General features: G+C 42.7%; 1 protein-coding gene across 1 annotated transcript in view; it reads left to right on the top strand.

Annotated features, from left to right (window-relative positions):
• NCKAP1L (NCK associated protein 1 like) overlaps positions 1-19,640 on the top strand; it is a 344,253-nt gene that overhangs the window by 227,551 nt on the left and 97,062 nt on the right. The window contains exons 27-29 of the mRNA XM_044285109.1: positions 1,558-1,651; positions 16,551-16,667; positions 16,826-16,935. Coding sequence (XP_044141044.1) covers positions 1,558-1,651; positions 16,551-16,667; positions 16,826-16,935 — 321 coding nt within the window. The remainder of the gene's footprint in view (positions 1-1,557; positions 1,652-16,550; positions 16,668-16,825; positions 16,936-19,640) is intronic.

The following is a 19,640-nucleotide window of genomic DNA, read 5'->3' as shown; positions in this document are numbered from 1 at the left end:
GGTACTAATCATACTGCCATCTCATCCCGCAAAAAATGAGCCCCTACCTAAGACAATCACCCAAAACAAAAATATATATGGCTCTCAGAAAATGGCAACACAAAAACATATTAGGTATCACCACATCCGTAACAACCTGCTTTATAAAAAATATCACATGATATGTCCCCTCAGGTGAATGCTGTAAAAAAAAAATAATATTTTAAACTATGCCAAAACAGCAATTTTTTGTCACCTTGCCTCACAAAAAGTGTAATATCAAGCGATCAAAAAATCTTATGTACCCCAAAATGGTAACAATGAAAACGTCACCTCATCCCTGGGTATGCGCCGAGCCCAGTGACGTCAAATGCTCGCTCTTCCCTCAGTCTCCAGCAAATCGCACTGGCGCAGCCCTCAGTGGGTACTGCGTCTGCGCGAGACTTCGCTCGGCCGTCAGGGAGGGGGAGGAGAGGGATGAGACGCTGTGGGCGGTTGGGGATTCAGGAGGAAGGCGTTTTGGGCACTGCGGGGGGCGTTACTGGGCACACAAAGTGCAACATAACGCCCCTCTGGGCACCTTCAGGATTATTTAGCATAATTATAAAAGTCGTTTTTCCAAAACTACTGGACGGATTACAGTATAGAACAGCAAAGCCGATTCAAGGTAATCTGTGGAGCATGACTGGTTTAAAATCTGAATTTGTGTTATGAGAGGTGACAGAATCCCTTTAATGGTGTGGTGCCCTGGAAAGGAAGTGGAAGAGGAATGGGACCAAATAGAATTAGGACTCCTCATACTTGTGCTTCTCCAGCTCTAAAGAGAGGTAGTCCTTGGCTAGGTTTTGTCCATGGAATTCTTTGAATAACCAAAGTTTTGTTGAAAATGAATAATAAAAAGGCTGTGTTTGACATATACTGGACATTGATATACTCCATTCCTAAATGCTTTCAGAATGAGTCAAGTGTCAAGCCTTTCTCACATTTCCCTTTCATCTAAATGTCCATGTTTGGTAGCAATGATAGAATTAGTTTGGCGTTAGATGCTATTTGAAAACCAAAGCAAAATGCTGCTACATAATATAGAACAGAAAATAACTACTTGCTTGGAAAAGCCACTTATTTTCCATTATATTGTCCTTTATTTCCATAATTTTGTAGCATCATTGCTTGAGGGACTAAAAAACAAATGCTCAGTCGTAAGGCATTAATGGGTAATTAAATGTGGGCTGTCAGTTAATAGTAATGAACTCATTTTCCACAAGGCAGGAGGAAAAAAAAAAAACCCATGTGGCACATTAGGACTGACCTGTTTTACTGAGTCTCATGTTATTCCAGCCTATTATATGTTTGAGTAAAAACAATGGCACAGTGTGATTTTCCATCCCCAGCTGACTACAGCAGTTACCACTAAGCAATTAGTTCACAGCCTCCTGGGGTAGGGTTCTTTTTTGCAATTTGTGTTTTATTTATATGTTTTCGGCTGTGGAAATATAAATACTACTTTCTTAACCAGTGAGACATTGAAGCATAAAATGTCATTTATATGTCAGTAAAATGGTGCATTCCATCTCCCAGGTCACTCTCAGTATATTTGAGTTGGCAACCTCAGCCGGTATCCCATGTGATGTTGATCCCAGTCTGGTGGCAGCTCTGTCAAACATGAAAACAGGTAATAAAAATACTTCTATAGACTATGATCACATCATGTTATTACTGCGCATACATTATATGCACAAATCCGTGTTTTGTGTATATCTACAGTGCCTTGCAAAAGTATTCACCCCCTTGACTTTTTTCGTACTTTGGTGCCTCACAACCTGGAAGTAACATGGATTGTTTGAGGATTTGCATCATTTAATTTACAGAACATGCCCACAACGTTGAAGATGTTTATTATTTTTTTATTGTGAAGCAAACAACAAATAGGACAAAATAACAGAAAAAGTCAATGTGCATAACTATTCACCCCCTAAAGTCAATACTTTGTAGAGCCACTTTTTGCAGCAATCACAGCTCCAAGTCACTTTGGATAAGTCTCTATGAGCTTGGGATTTTTGCCCATTCCTCTTTGCAAAACTGCTCCAGCTCCTTCAAGTTGGATGGTTTGTGCTGGTGAACAGCAATCTTTAAGTCTGACCACAAATTTTCTATTGGATTGAGATCTGGGATTTGACTAGGCCATTCCAACACATTTACATGTTTCCTTTTAAACCACTCAAGTGTTGCTGTAGCAGTGTGTTTGGGGTCATTGTCCTGCTGGATGGTGAACCTCCGTCCTAGCCTCAAATAACGCACAGAGTGGGACAGGTTTTGTTCAAGAATATCCCTGTATTTAGCACCATACATTTTTCCCTTAACTCTGACCAGTTTCCCAGTCCCATCCCCACAGCATGATGCTGCCACTACCATGTTTCACTGTGGGGATGGTGTTCTTTGGGTGATGTGATGTGTTAGGTTTGCACCAGACATAGCAAGTTCAATTTTAGTCTCATCAGACCAGAGCACCTTCCTTCATATATTTTGGGAGTCTCCCACATGCCTTTTTTGCAAACTCGCAACATGCCTTTTTGTTTTTTGCTGAAAGTAATGGCTTTCTTCTGGCCACTCTGCCATAAAGCCCAACTCTATGGAGCAAACGGCTTATTGTTGTCCTATGTACAGATACTCCAGTCTCTGCTGTGGAACTCTGCAGCTTCTCCAGGGTTACCTTAGGTCTCTGTGCTGCCTCTCTGATTAATGCCCTCTTTGTCCGGTCTGTGAGTTTTGGTGGGCGGCCGTCACTTGGCAGGTTTGCTGTTGTGCCATGTTCTTTTCATTTGGTTATGATAGATTTGATGGTGCTCCTGGGGATCATCAAAGATTTGGATATTTTTGTATAACCTAACACTGACTTGTACTTCTCAACAACATTGTCCCTTACTTTTTGGAGAGTTCCTTGGTCTTCATGGCAGTGTTTGGTTAGTGATGCCTCTTGCTTAGGTTTTTTAGCCTCTTGGGCCTTTCAAAAAAGGTGATTAACCACTTCAACCCCCCTAGCTGAAACACCCTTAATGACCAGGCCACTTTTTACACTTCTGCACTACACTACTTTCACAGTTTATTGCTCGGTCATGCAACTTACCACCCAAATCAATTTTACCTCCTTTTCTTCTCACTAATAGAGCTTTCATTTGGTGGTATTTCTTTGCTGCTGACATTTTTAATTTTTTTGTTAATAATCGAAATTTAACATTTTTTTCTGCAAAAAAATGACATTTTTCACTTTCAGTTGTAAAATTTTGCAAATAAAACGACATCCATATATAAATTTTTTGCTAAATTTATTGTTCTACATGTCTTTGATTAAAAAAAAATGTTTGGGTAAAAGTTATAGCGTTTACAAACTATGGTACAAAAATGTGAATTTCCGCTTTTTGAAGCATCTCTGACTTTCTGAGCACCTGTCATGTTTCCTGAGGTTCTACAATGCCCAGACAGTACAAACACCCCACAAATGACCCCATTTCGGAAAGTAGACACTCTAAGGTATTCACTGATGGGCATAGTGAGTTCATACAATTTTTATTTTTTGTCACAAGTTAGCGGAAAATGATGACTTTTTTTTTTTTTTTCTTACAAAGTCTCATATTCCACTAACCTGTGACAAAAAATAAAAACTTCCATGAACTCACTATGCCCATCACGAAATACCTTGGGGTGTCTTCTTTCCAAAATGGGATCACTTGTGGGGTATTTATACTGCCCTGGCATTTTAGGGGCCCAAATGCGTGCAAAGTAGTTTGAAATCAAAATCTGTAAAAAATTACCGGTGAAATCTGAAAGGTGCTCTTTGGAATGTGGGCCCCTTTGCCCACCTAGGCGGCAAAAAAGTGTCACACATCTGGTATCGCCGTACTCAGGAGAAGTTGGGGAATGTGTTTTGGGGTGTAATTTTACATATACCCATGCTGGGTGAGAGAAATATCTTGGCAAAAGACAACTTTTCCCATTTTTTTATAGAAAGTTGGCATTTGACCAAGATATTTATCTCACCCAGCATGGGTATATGTAAAAAGACACCCCAAAACACATTACCCAACTTCTCCTGAGTACGGCGATACCACATGTGTGACACTTTTTTGCAGCCTAGATGCGCAAAGCGGCCCAAATTCCTTTTAGGAGGGCATTTTTAGACATTTGGATCCCAGACTTCTTCTCACGCTTTCGGGCCCCTAAAATGCCAGGGCAGTATAAATATGACCCCATTTTGGAAAGAAGACACCCCAAGGTATTCAATGAGGGGCATGGCGAGTTCATAGAATTTTTTATTTTTTTTGGCACAAGTTAGTTTTTTTTTTCTCACAAAGTCTCCCTTTCCGCTAACTTGGGACAAAAATTTCAATCTTTCATGGACTCAATATGCCCCTCACAGAATACCTTGGGGTGTCTTCTTTCCGAAATGGGGTCACATGTGGGGTATTTATACTGCCCTGGCATTTTAGGGGCCCTAAAGCGTGAGGAGAAGTCTGGAATATAGATGTCTAAAAAAATTTACGCATTTGGATTCCGTGATTGGTATGGTGAGATTTTATTTTTTGACACAAGTTAGTGGAATATGAGACTTTGTAAGAAAAAAAATAAATAAAAATTCCGCTATCTTGTGCCAAAAAAATGTCTGAATGGAGCCTTACAGGGGGGTGATCAATGACAGGGAAGTGATCAGGGAGTCTATATGGGCTGATCACCCCCCTGTCATTGATCACCCCCCTGTAAGGCTCCATTCAAACGTCCATATGTGTTTTGCGGATCCGATCCATGTATCCGTGGATCTGTAAAAATCATACGGACGTCTGAATGGAGCCTTATAGGGGGGTGATCAATGACAGGGGGGTGATCAGGGAGTCTATATGGGTGATCACCCCCCTGTCATTGATCACCCCCCTGTAAGGCTCCATTCAGACGTCCGTATGTGTTTTGCGGATCCAATCCATGTATCCGTGGATACGTAAAAATCATACAGACTTCTAAATAGAGCTTTACAGGGGGGTGATCAATGACAGGGGGGTGATCAATGACAGGGGGTGATCAGGGAGTCTATATGGTGTGATCAGGTGTGATCAGGGGTTAATAAGGGGTTAATAAGTGACAGGGGGGGGTGTAGTGTAGTGGTGTTTGGTGCTACTTATTACTGAGCTGCCTGTGTCCTCTGGTGGTCGATCCAAGCAAAAGGGACCACCAGAGGACCAGGTAGCAGGTATATTAGACGCTGTTATTAAAACAGCGTCTAATATACCTGTTAGGGGTTAAAAAAATCGCATCTCTAGCCTGCCAGCGAACGATCGCCGCTGGCAGGCTGGAGATCCACTCGCTTACCTTCCGATCCTGTGAACGCGCGCGCCTGTGTGCGCGTGTTCACAGGAAATCTCGCGTCTCGCGAGATGACGCACGGATGTGTCCAGGAGGAATGAATCGACCGCCTCCAGGATGCATGCGTGCGTTACATGGTTCGGAGGCGGTTAAATGTAATGACAAATCATGTGACACTTAGATTGCACACAGGTGGACATCATTTCACTAATTATGTGACTTCTGACGGTAATTGGTTGCACCAGAGCTTTTTATGGGCTTGCTTACAAAGGGGGTGAATACATAGGCACATGCCAATTTTCTGTTTTCTATTTCCGAAACAATAGTTTTATTTATATATGTTTCTCATTTCACTTCACCAATTTAGACTATTGTGTTCTGATCCATCACATAAAATTCAGATTAACAAAACATTGAACTTAAGGCTGTAATGTAACAAAATACGAAAAAAGTCAAGAGGGGTGAATACTTTTGCAAGGCACTGTATCTATCTATCTATCTATCTATCTATCTATCCCATTACTAGGGTTGTGAATTTTCTTTTTCACAGTTTCTGGATAGCAGCCAACAATTTTATGGACAAATTAGAAAACCTAAAATAAATAATAAAGTGATTAAGTTATACGTGTATATAAGTCAGATAGCTTAGGAAAAACTTTAGGTTCCCTGTTGACCAGCAAAGTGCTATTGCAATCTACCTGCGTTTATCCAGCATTATTTCCTGCCTCTGTTCCAGCCATGCTCAAAATTCTGTTTCTATCCTAAGTGTGTGCTCCTACACTTTCAAGTCCAATTTCTGTTCAGTTTGTGTTTAAGTTAACCCAGTCTGTATTCTCTGCCTGTGCCCCAGTCAAGTTCCCCGCCTGCCTGCCTTGTTTTTGCCTCATTTCACCCTGCTCGCAAGTCTTATGTTAGTTGTACACTGCCTGGATCTCTAAAACCAACATTCAATTGTTGGTGTCTGTTCAGACTGTACTTGCACTTTTCTTGAGTTTTTGGTGTGTTTTCTTTATGCAAAGCTCCCAGTGCTTTCACCGGAGTCCCTGACCCCAGTGGGTCAGCTGTCAACTACACTGGGGCTATCCCAGAAGGTAGCAACCTGGTTGCTAACCTGCAGCGAAGTCCAAATCCTCATATAGGGGTTAAAGAGTGCATACCGGGGAAGCATCAGAATAACACCCTTAGGGTTAGCCCTACACTAAACCGGTTAGTTGTCACAGTGGATTCACACATACTGATCCATAACACATATACGACGGGCAAGTGGATATTTAGGAGGAGGTTCACATAAATATGAGAAATGTACATATCCATGCACATTATAAACTGTAATCTGTCAATTTGAAATTGGATTTGGTAATTGTGTAAGCTGTAACCAGTATTATGCTACAGAAAATACATTTGACATGCTAGTGATAGACATCATTTTGGTTACAGATAGGTTTAACATTTTAAACAGTGAAATATATTTTCAGTTTGTCAATACATTTTTTGCTGTCCAGTTGACCAACCTGCAGCAGTTTTCTCCAATACTTTTGCGTTCTTATTCTTACTGTTGACATCTGGGCACATCAGTACTATATTCATTTCACATACACCATGGTATATATTCCTTAGGAGACTTTTTTCTCCAAAATGCCCCTTCCAATGGATTAAGTACTGCACTAAACCTTGAACTTTCCGTGAGTCAAGAATTTTCTCCACTTCGTACTCAAGCTTACCCAGAATTGCCATTGTATCAGGAGGTTTTGGTGGAGAAATTACTACAGGAGGGAAATATTTTTTAACCAATAACTTATGGAAGACATCATGTATCCTGAGCGTGGAAGGCAACTGTAGACGAAAATATACTGGTTAATCATAGATATGATTTTATATTGTCCGATATACTTAGGTGCAAGTTTGTCATATGATGCACTCAGATGCAAATTATTTTTAGAAAGCCAGACGAGCTCACCCAACACAAAGTTTGGACCTACAGACCACTTCCTATCAGCTTGTTTACATTGGATGCTTTGAGCTTTTTCCAGGCTCTTGTGAGCCTGGGCCCAAACTGTGAACAGATCGTCAATGATAGCATCTACTGCAGGATTCACAGAACTGGACCCAGAAACAGAAGAAAAACTGATTAAAATCATAATTACAATACAACGGTGAGATGCCACTAGAGGAGCTGACACGGTTGTTAATAGCAAACTCATTTATTTTGGCAGTCAGAAACAAAACACCTTAAAAACTGCTCCAAGACCTGGTTGACCCTTTCCATTTATTCATTAGTCTTGGGATGGAACGTAGATGAGAAGGAGAGTTTGATCCCAAGTTTGTTGTTAAACTCTCTCCAGAATCTCAAGACAAACTGAACACCTTTGTGACAATGGACTCAGGAGTGCCATGCAATCTAAGGATGTTGTCCTTAGATTGCATGGCACACCTTTTGTGTTAGAAAGTTTCTTTAATAACACGTCCTACCCTGGGAAGGCGGAAGGTCTGTAATAAAGTCCATAAAATGTGGGTCCAAGATCTCAGTGGAATTAGCAAAGGACAAGGTAAACCTGCAGGACGTCTCCTGGGTACCTTGGCCCTAGCACACACATCACACCCAGGGACAAAGGCACCCACATCGTGTGACAAAGTAGGTCACTAATAGGTCCGCGAGACAAGATGTTAGACCCCACAATAACCAGATGACCTATCAGAACAGAGCAATGATATTCCTCCAAAACTTTAAGGTGAAAGTTTGGAGGCACAAACAATTTATCAGAGGGAGGGTTACTAGGACCCTTCATGTTACCAGACTACAAAGTTAAACCGTGTAAATAACAGTGCCCATCACCCATGCCGGGGATTTAAATGCTTGGCAGTATCTAAACACATTAACACAGTAATCCATAAACACAGTGATTTGGTGCTAAGCTGCCTCTAAAAAGTGGTGCCACTCCTCAAAGGCCCACTTATTGGCCAACAGTTCACGGTTGCCGATATCATAATTCCTCTCAGCAGAGGAGAATCTTCTAGAGAAACAGGCGCAGAGTTTCAAACTAGTTAAGGAAGACGACACCTAATATAGTACAGCACCTACTCCAACCTCAGAGGCATCCATCTCAGTGATGAAAGGTTGAGTTATGTCTGGTGGATGAGTACAAGTGCCTTAACTAAACTTTGTTTCAATGTATCAAACGCGGACAGAGCCTCAGGAGACCAATGGATAAGGTCAGCCCCCTTCCTGGTTAAGTCAGTCAATGGTTTGGCAATAACAGAAAAATGTTTAATTAATTTTCTATAATAATTTGCAAAGCCAAGAAACCGTTGAAGAGTCTTGAGAGGGGTAGGCCTGGCCCAATCAACAATGCCTCGCACCTTAGTGGGATCCATACAGAATGTTTCGGATGACAGGATATAACCCAAAAATGAGACCGCTCTTAATCCAAGTTTACATTTGGTTAAATTTGCAAACAATTTATAGTCCCTCAGTTTTTGCAGGACCGTCTTTACATGCAAAACATGAGATGGCCAATCTGGAGAGAGCACTAGCATATCATCAAGAAACTAGAAACTCACCCAAGAACTTTTGGAAAATGTTGTTAACAAAGTTCTGGAAAACAGCTGGGGCATTACACAGCCTAAAGGGCATCACCAGTTATTCAAAGTGCCCTTCGAGGGTGTTGAATGCGGTCTTCCATTTATCCCTCTCCCTGATTCTGATCAAATTGTAGGCTCAATTTTGAAGAACCATTAAGCCCCGACAATTTGATTAAATAACTCAGAAATGAGAGGAAGGGGTAATGGTTCTGGACAGTAATTTTATTGAGATCCCTGGAGATATAGACAGTTGGATATGCCCTTTTTTTTAGACTGCACTAAATATAGTCTTTTATAGCCTGACTTTCAGGCCCAGAAAGATTAATCTCTTGGGCAGTTTAGCATCAGGCACCAGCTCAATGGTGCAATCATATTTCCGATGTGGAGGTAAACCTTCAGAAGCCTCCTTGGAGAATACATCCTGGAACTTCCTAATGAACCCAGGAATAGGACCCTCTTCCAGATCTAGACCAGAGAGCTGTCCAGACAAGAAATGATTAGAGAACGGAGGACCCCTCTTAGTTAATTCTACAGAACTCCAATCAAAAACTGGACAATGTTTTCTAAACTAAGGTAAGCCCAGACCAGCAACAGACCCAACCATCATAACCAAATCAATAGTTTGATATTCAATAAACCCCCTGGCTAATAGAGTGGTATCCACCCCAGACACTGGAATGGGCTCAGATAATTTACAGACCAGGAGGCCCAAAGTAGATACAAAATTAACAAAATTTGCCACGGACCCCAAATCAGCAAAAGGCCGACCGACACAGAACTTCCCTGTGAAGGCAAGAGAATTCTATCATATCTTTCAGGAAATACAGATGTAGCAGGATTAGCACTCAAACTCTTAACTCAAATTTCTTAAACCATTGTGTTATCTTGAAACAAAAGCCATTGAAAAGCAATTGAAGGTGTTTGCTTAGTTTGGATAACACATCTCAGAACTCTCAGAAAGCAGGAGTGTTAACTCTACTACATCGGTACCTGTGCATCCTCGATCGTCACTCGGATGCTGAAGTTTGCTGCCTTTGGTCTAGTAGGACAGAACCGCAATTGATGAGCAGGGCTGTCGTAGTAGAAGAACAATCCATTATTCAGGTGATGTTATTTCCTCTGCTAAGATGACATGGCACTAACTTGCATGGTCTCCTCAGGGGCCTTGGATACAGAAAGTTTAGGGACAGAGTAAACAGAAGAGGGACGGACATAGACAGAACTCTCTTTTACATTCCCTAAGAGTCAAATATCTCTTGTCAAGGGGATCAGAGGTAGGATGGCTAACTAGAAGATCTTTCAGCATGTTAAAAAGGCCTAGTCTAAATTGTGACCGAAGACCTGGGTCATTCCACCCATTGCAGAATTCTGAACAGTACTCTTCCACCGGTCATTTGCCCTGGCACAAAGATAAAAGCTGGCTCTCTGCATAGTCCGCCCTGTCTGGCTCATCATACAGGGGCCTGTAACAAAAACAATCCACCGAAAATAAATTCAGGGATATTGGGCGACAGGGAAAATGCCCACTCCTGTAGGTCCCCCTGAAGTAGCGACCTAATAATGCCCTCCTTCTGAGCCTTGTTTCAAATGAGTGAGGCCTCAGGTGGAAATACAATCTACGGGTCTCCCGAAATGTAACAAATGTATTTTGATCACCAGAGAAATGGTCAGGAAGCTTCACTGTAGGTTCCACTTGTGAAGGAGCTGAAATAACTAGGGTGTGGGACTCTTGCTGCTGTACCCTCTCTGCTAGGTCATGAACCAATTGGGCAATCCTCTAAATCTGATTAACCAATGCTGCCAATGGCGTCCATAACTAAAGTCACTGAGAAAAAACTAGGGCCAGTGATACTGTTACAGCAGTCGGTATGGAAGACACGGATAGTGAGTCCTAACTGGAACCCTGCCCACTTTCCCTGCCTATGTGCAGTGCAAGCACTCGGTGGCAAGTACAACTGGTTGAAGTTCCCTACCTTAGTAAGGTGAAAGACAAATGAACACAGAGACAAAACCACACAAAATCAGAGTCATATAGGAATGGGTCAGAACCAGGAAGATGATACAGTACCTGTCACACACAAAAGGGGTGGGGTAGTGACCACTGAACTCCACCCTCACCCCTGTCCCTGCCTACTTGCCTCGCAAGGGTCGATAAACCCTTAGCTAGGATAGTGCAGGAAAGACAAACAACACATAAACAGAAAGGTCAAACAAGTCGTGTCAAAACCAAGAGAGCAGAAAAGGTACCGGAGGGGCAAGCAGAGAATCGTCAGGACAAGCCGAAGTCAAACCAGGAGAGCACGCCAAGACCAGAGGATGAGACGGATGAGAAATCGGAAGCCAAGCAGGAACAAACAAACCAGGTGAGTATCATGCAGAAAGGACCTCAATAATAGTCAAATAAAAGAGCGCTGGTGGAGTCATGTGACATGGCCAGCGTCACATGACTCCTGAGTTCTGATGCAGCCGAGCGCCGAGTGATCAGCTTGGCGCTCAGCCCTATTGCAGTTGTCATGGGAACAGACGACGCCGGGCGCGCTGATGACGCGAGCGCGCCCCGCCGTCCCCGCTTCCCAGAACACCGCATTGTGGCCAAGCCAAGATCAGAACCGAACTGGAGACACAGTACCAGAAACACGAGACAGAGTGGTCAAAAGCAAACTGAGGTCAATAATATGAGCAATGCAAAAAAGTACTGGGACCGGCAGCACACCTAGGGAGTCGCAAACTATCAGGATCAGAACTTCATACAATATGACTTGGCACTCCATTAGACAGAACACTAGCACACAGGAATAGATCATCTGAGCAATCAGCCCACTGCTAGTTTCCTCCAGTACACCGCTCCTGTTGCTAAGGACACTGTCGAGTCACATCAGGCGTGGTGATGCAGCGCATCACAAGGGGTTTGCCCCGGCAGCGCATCTGCTCCAAAGCCAGAGACCGTAGTGCTGGAGCCCGGACAGGTAAGTTTGTGACGCAGCCGTCTTACATCCTGCTATCCCATATTCAGCCTTGGAAACTTGGTTTGTGTACTCTGGAGAACTGAACTTATTACTGTCAGTGACTTTGTTTATGAACTGTCAAAACTACCTATGTAAAGTGCCTTGGATTTGTCAAATATGGCCTGGTTAATGTCTTGCGCTGCCATCAGCCATCATATGGCCCAGGCCTTCTCCCTTGCACCCCATTATCACAGACTTCTAACCATATCAAAGTCGCCTCAGCCACCATCATGCAGGAGCTCCAATACCAGGGTGTACCCTGAAGGGACGAATGGTTGCACCCCTCCAGCTACCATGAACAACCACCACTCCTACCAGTGCCACATCAACCACTGGCTCTCCCACAGAGGGCCCGCTGCAGGGGCACGAGATAAAAGAACACAGACTATGGAGGGGGCAAGAGAAAGACCATCAGAAAATGCCCACACAGCTCTAATCTTGCAGGTTTAAAAGTGGGCTTTCTAGAAAAGCCAGAATACAAAATACAACATATAGTAATCAGCCAAAGGCATAGTGTAACTTAGATATCTCTGTCTTGGGCGTTCATGACCCAGTTTTTTTGCAGAACAGCATTCCAATATCCATAATTTTATATCCTGAGTTATAGTCACTATTTTTGGGTGCATATAACTTATTAGGGAAAGGAAACTTTATAACAAAAAATAACTGCCTAGAGAAGACAACTTTTCAAATAAATGTGCTAGTAAAAAAAAAAAAGTATATTGTGTGTTTGTTCAATATCATAGTAACATAGTTTATAAGGCTGAAAAAAGACATCTGTCCATCCAGTTCAGCCTGTTATCCTGCAAGTTGATCCAGAGGATGGCAATAAAAACCCTGTGAGGTAGAAGCCAATTTTCTCCACTTTAGGGGGGGGGGGATTTATTTTCCGACTCCAATCAGGCAATCAGAATAACTCCCTGGATCAACGACCCCTCTCTAGTAACTATAACCTGTAATATTATTACACTCTAGAAATACATCCAGACCCCTCTTGAACTCTTTTAGTGAACTCACCATCACCTACTCCTCAGGCAGAGAGTTCCATAGTCTCACTGCTCTTACCGTAAAGAATCCTCTTCTATGTTTGTGTACAAACCTTCCTTCCTCCAGACGCAGAGGATGTCCCCTCGTCACAGTCACAGTCCTGGGGATAAATAGATTATTGGAGAGATCTCTGTACGGACCCCTGATATATTTATACATAGTTTCTCCCCAGATTTGTCTTTTTTACTAAAGTGAATAACCCTAATTTTGATAATCTTTCAGGGTACTGTAGTCCACCCATTCCAGTTATTACTTTAGTTGCCCTCCTCTGAACCCTCTCCAGCTCTGCTATGTCTGCCTTGTTCACAGGAGCCCAGAACTGTACACAGTACTCCATGTGTGGTCTGACTAGTGATTTGTAAAGTGGCAGGACTATGTTCTCCTCACGGGAATATATGCCCCTTTTGATATAACCCATTATCTTATTGGCCTTGGCAGCAGCTGCCTGACACTGGTTTCTACAGCTTAGTTTGCTGTTCACTAAAATTCCTAGATCCTTTTCCATTTCAGTGTTACCCAGTTTTTTACCATTAAGTATTTATCGGTGACTTGCATTATTCCTTCCCATGTGCATAAACTTACATTTGTCAGTGTTACCTCATCTGATACTTCTCTGCCCAAGCCTCCAATCTATCCAGATCCACCTGTAGAAGTACTGTCCTCTTCTGTGTTGATTACTTTACACAGTTTAGTGTCATCTGCAAAAATTGATATTTTACTGTTCAAGCCTTCTACAAGATCATTAATAAATATATTGAAGAGAATAGGGCCCAATACTGACCCCTGTGGTACCCCACTAGTGACAGTGACCCAATCTGAGTGTGTACCCTTTATAACCACCCTCTGTTTTCTATCACTGAGCCAGTTACTTACCCACATACAGACATTTTCCCCCAGTCCAACATTCTCATTTTATATACCAACCTTTTATGTGGTACAGTTTTAAATGCTTTTGAGAAGTCCAGATAGACAACATCCATTGATTTGCCGCAGTCAAGTCTGGAACTTACCTCCTCATAGAAACTGATTAAATTAGTTTGACATGACCAATCCCTCATGAAGTCATGCTGATATGGCATTATTTGCTTATTTTCATTGATGTACTCCAAGATAGCATCTTATTGAAAATCTTCAAACAGTTTACCCATGACAGATGTTAAACTTACTGGCCTATAGTTCCAGGCTTTGTTTTTGGACCCTTTTTTTTATATTGGCCCACATTTGCTATTCGCCAATCCAGAAATAAGGGTCTGGCTGTGACATTACTTAATTCTCTTAGGATACGGGGTGTATGCCATCTGGTCCTGGCAATTTGTCTATTTTAATCTTTTTAAGGCACCGCTGTACTTCTTCCTGGGTCAGACAGGGCACTTTTAATGGAGAATTTACTTTTATATTCTGCATTTCATCTGACAGTTTATTTTCCTGGTGAATACCATGGAGAAAAAAAATATATATTTAATAGCTTTGCTTTCTCCTCATCGCTCTCTGCAACTCCCTCCTCATTACTCTTTTAAGGGCTGACACCTTCAGATTTATACTTTTTACTATTTATATAATTGAAGAACATTTTAGGGTTAGTTTTACTCTCTTTGGCAATTAATCTCTCGGTCTCTAGTTTGGCTGCTTTTATTTGTCTTTTAATTTTTTTTAATGGTTCCTTGCTACCCTCCTGTTTTTGTGATTTAAATGCTTTCTTTTTGTCATGTATTACTTTCTTCACATTTTTATTTATCCATATATTTTTTTTGTTCCTTAACCTTTTATTCCCATAAGGTATGAACCTTATATCCCATTTTGTGGCTGTATTTTAATTTTTGAGCACTTTGTCCCAGTTAGTTAGGCCTATGGCCTCTCTTAGTTGGCTAAATTTAGCTTTTTTGAAGTCTGGTATTTTTGCTCCTCCCTGAAAAAACACTCTTTTAAATGACAATTGGAAGGTTGTTACTTTATAGTCACTATTTCCCAGGTGTCCCCCAACCTGCACATCTGTTGTTCTGTCAGGTCTATTGGTTAATGCTAAGTCCAGTGTGGCAATCCCTCTAGTTGGGTCCTGAATCAGTTGGGAAAGGTAATTGCTTTTGGTTATTGCCAAGAACCTGTTTCTTTTATGAGATGTACATGTTTGAGTTTCCCAGTCTATATCTGGGTAGTTGAAGTCCCCCCATAAAAATGACCTCATTTTGATTTGCTGCCTCATCTATATAATTTAGAAGTAGATTTTCTGTGGACTCTGGTATATCAGGTGGCTTATAAAAAACTCTTATTAGTATTTTATTATCGTTTTTTCCTCCATGTAATTCTACCCACAGTGACTCCACATGTTCATGTCCCTCACTTATATCTTCCCAGAGTGTGGGCTTTAGACAGGACTTTACATAAAGGCAAACCTCTCCCCTTCTCAGGTTTAAGCGATCCTTTCTAAACAAACTGCAGCCCTGTACATTAACCACCCAGTCATAGATATCATTCAGCCATGTCTCAGTTATTCCCACCCAGTCATAGTCCTCCTCACACATCACTAATTCCAGTTCACCAGTTTTATTAGTCAGGCTTCTGGCATTAGTATACAGTACATACAATTAAGAGGTTTATGTGTATTTGTTACCCTATACCTTTCCTTATGAACTGTTCTAGTCCCTCCTTCCATTCCTCCCCCAGGTTTCTATCTGCACTATCTTCCCCTCCTATAACATAATTACCCTACCCACAGTCCTGAGTTTAAAGACTCTTCCAACCTTCTAGCCATCCTCTTCCCAAAAACTCCCTTTCCCATTGAGGTGCAGCCCATCCCTACGATAGACCCTGTAGCCGACAGAAAAGTTGGCCCAGTTCTCCAGGAACCATAACCCCTCTTTCCTACACCAGTTCTTGAGCCGCTTGTTAACCTCCCTAATCTCCCGCTGACTTTCTTGTGTGGCTCGTGGTACAGGTAGTATTTCGGAAAACACGACCTAAGCCCTAAGCTTGTGACCGAAATCCCTAAAATAATTTTTAAAGACGCTCCACCTACCTCTAACTTTGTAATTGGTTCTGATATGGACCATGGATGCTGGATCTTCTCCAGCCTATCCCAGTAATTCTGTTCCAGGACTGCATACATCAGACAAGATGTGCACTGGACTGCGCTGTCAATAATGGAACACATACTAATGAGGATTGCGCAAGAAAAGAGAAAAAATACAATACAGTGCAGTGATAAGAAACTGATTTACTGTAGTCCCCTCCTAAAGTCCCTGAATCTCAAGTCACGTAATCTAAAGTCACACACTTAATACAAACACACACTAGAAATCAAACATGCGAACACTCACAAACTCACGTTGTTTGCCTGCTTGTATAAGTGCAGCTCCCAAACAGCTTCAAAACAGACTGCTTTTTTCCTCTGGATTTAGAAACAATTTGCTGTGGCAAATATGGGATAATCTTGGATATCTGGAAGGGAAGGTAATTGAGTACTCCCAAAACTGTATGTTAATTTAATTACCTGAATTATATGCTGCTTCTCCACATTTATTTCTAAGTTTTCTTTCAGTTTTCTTGATGAGATATTGTGCCCCAACAATTGCATTTACATTCTTTATTTGACAGAAAGCTCATCGCTGGAGGAAGAATACAAGTTGGCCTGTCTTCTTCAAGTGTTTATAGCTGTCTCCCTCCCACTCCTAGCTGCTGATTCCCTTTCGGTTTACAACATTCAGAATGATGGTAAGAATTATTCTCAACATACTAAGATACTAAATTACCCAAGTCCTTCAAACACATTCTAGTGTGCCTGAAATAATTTAATTTGTCCAATGACAAATGGTATAGTAGTTACTATAAAAGCAAAATAAATGCTTATGAAGCTGTACTTTCCTTTGCAGGTTATAATAACAATATTCATTGTCTGGCCAAGGCTATCATTCAAGTATCTGCTGCCTTTTTTACTATCTACCACAAGAACATAGAGACCCATCTCAAGGAATTCCTACTGGTAAGCAGATACTATAGCTTCTCATTGCAAATCTCTTCTTATAAATGAATGGGGTTGTTCAGGTTATGACACCTGGCAATCCCCAATCAGCTGTTCTTAAAAGCCTCACCAGGGTGCCAGGAATAACACATTTGATGGAGTTGGAAGCACAGCTCCATCCACTGTGCAGTGGTTGTGACATATTATTGCAGCACAGCTTCCATTCAATATCTATATCCTAGACAAGCCCTTTAAGTGTGACATTAATATGCCCTATTCAGTCTATTAGATGAGTATGTTCTCAAGATGCATTTCAGTTTTCATTTGCAGTTTTTATCTCATGTTGAGTGGAAGAAGAAGAACTTTAGGTTAGAATACAGTTAGATCCATATATATGTGGACACTGACATAAATGTTGTTATTATTACCAGGGGCATAGCTATAGGGGGTGCAGAGGTAGCAGTCGCTACTGGGCCCAGGAGCCTGAGGGGGCCCAAAGACCCTTGTGTCACATGAGAAGACCTGTATTATAGAAAGTACATGCTGGTCAAGTTGCACCTCTGGCTGGAGGGAAGGGGGTTAGGTCAAGAATTTGGCATGTGGGGGGGGGGGGCGTATCAATTTTTTCCTTAGGCAGCACAAAGGTTATGTGCTTCCTTGCCCCTGGCCAAACAGCACTGATGGAAGGGGGGCCCAAGCTGAACTCTTGCACCAGGGCCCGTAAGCCTTTAGCTACGCCCCTGATTATTACCTGTTTACTAAAATATATTCAAGTTATAGTTATATAATAGACATAAAGTCCAGACTTTTAGCTTTTATTTGAGGGTATCCACATTAAAATTGGATGAAGAGTTTAGGAGTTTTAGCTCCTTTACATGTGGCACCCTGTTTTTAACCTGTTGGGGACACATGACTTACCGGTATGTCATGATGTCCTGGTACTTAAGGACACATGACTTACTGTTACGTCATGTGTATTTCCGATCACCGCCACGCGACGGGCGGTTATCGGAACTGGGTGCCTGTTGAAATCAATGTCCTGTGACCCCCCCTGTATCGACGATCGCGGCAAACCGCAGGTTAATTCAGACCTGCCGTTTGCTGCGTTTCCGGGTTATTCGGGTCTCTTATGAACCGATAACCCGGAACAGGATGGTGATCGGTGGTGTGATAATACACCACCAATCACCATCCTGCGATCCTGAGAGGTGATGGTGGCATCACCTCTCAGGATCGCTTCTGATTGGCTGCAGGGTGTGCGGGAGGTTTAACTTGCTGCAGCTCCTCTCTCCTCTTCCTTTCTGTGTCCGGGAGCGAGGAGAGAGGAGCCTGCAATCGGATCTGTGCCCAGCACCCCCATCTGTGCGCAGCACCCCCCTTCTGACCCTCCACATCTGGCACTAAAAGGTACTTAGGGAAAGGTTAGGGACAGGTTAGGTTAGGCAGGGATATTCAAGGAAAGTTTAGGGGGGGGGGGAAAGTTTGATTGTTGCATCACCCTACACGGGTTATGCAACAATGTGCGACCCTAGACCCCCCAGGGGTGCTGCAGCTTGCCCCCCCACACACAAATTTTTGGGGAGCAAGCAGTTTATTTTTTTCTGCGTATGCCGACTGTGGCCGACACTCTTAGTGTCCGGCCACTGTTAGCGTATCGCACACCCCACTGCTGATCAGCTTCGGACGGCTGATCAGCGAGTTTTTTTTTTTTCAATTTTTGGGGCTTTTTTTATTTAGTTATTTTTTTAGGGATAAGTATGCGAACACCCCTGCCCCCACACACACGCACACTAAATAAAGATTTCCACACACACACACTCCCCTAAGGCCCGCCGGATGTTCTTGGTCAAGGAGGCATACGCCCAGCTTGCAAGGACACCAAGGTTGTGAGGACGAGGATGACCCCACTTTCCTTTTGTCATCCATGTCCTCCTCATCATCTAGCGATGATGATGAGCCCCCAAGGCGGCGGAGACGCCGCCAGGTGGAGCAAGGGGACCGCCATGCCAGGGACCCTGTGGCCTACACTAGTACGAGCAGCTCTGGGGCTCATACTAGTTTTCTGGCCCACCAGTTAAGTCCACCGCAGCCCCCAACCGGTGAACTTGCATGGTGTACCCCAGAGCATTTTGAGCCTGCGATTCCTGATTCCTTGTTGGCCAACCAGGAATTCAGATTCACACAGTGGGATTCACTGAATATGACTATTTTAGGTTTTTTTTTCAGTGACCACTTTGTGAATCTGATGGTGGAACATCCGAACGTGTTCGCCCAACAGTTCATTGCTCAACACCTGGGCTCCTTTTTGGCTAGGGCCGGTGGCTGGACTCCGGTCAGTGTAGCCGAGATGAGGACATTTTGGGGCCTCGTGCTGCACATGGGCCTAGTAAAAAAAAACTGTGTTAGGCATTACTGGAGTGGGGACATCCTTTACCAGACCCCACTTTACAGTACGGCCATGACACATACCAGGTTTAAGGCCATCCGGAAATGCCTGCATTATGAAGATAATGCAGCATGTCCCCCCCAAAGTAATTCTGCCTATGACCGCCTGTACAAAATCAGGCCGGTCATCGATCACTTTGGGAGGGAGGTCGCGGTTGATAAGTCTCTCATTGCTTTCAAGGGGAGACTCATTTTCCGCCAGTATGTTCCCTCTAAGTGGGCGAGGTATGGTGTGAAGCTGTACAAACTTTGTGAGAGTACCTCAGGGTACACTTACAAGT

The sequence above is a fragment of the Bufo gargarizans genome, chromosome 3 (genome assembly GCF_014858855.1).
Source record: "Bufo gargarizans isolate SCDJY-AF-19 chromosome 3, ASM1485885v1, whole genome shotgun sequence".
NCBI classification, from domain to species: Eukaryota; Metazoa; Chordata; class Amphibia; order Anura; family Bufonidae; genus Bufo; species Bufo gargarizans.
The sequence above is the reverse complement of the archived record's forward strand: the minus strand, read 5'-3'. Positions and strand labels throughout refer to the sequence as shown.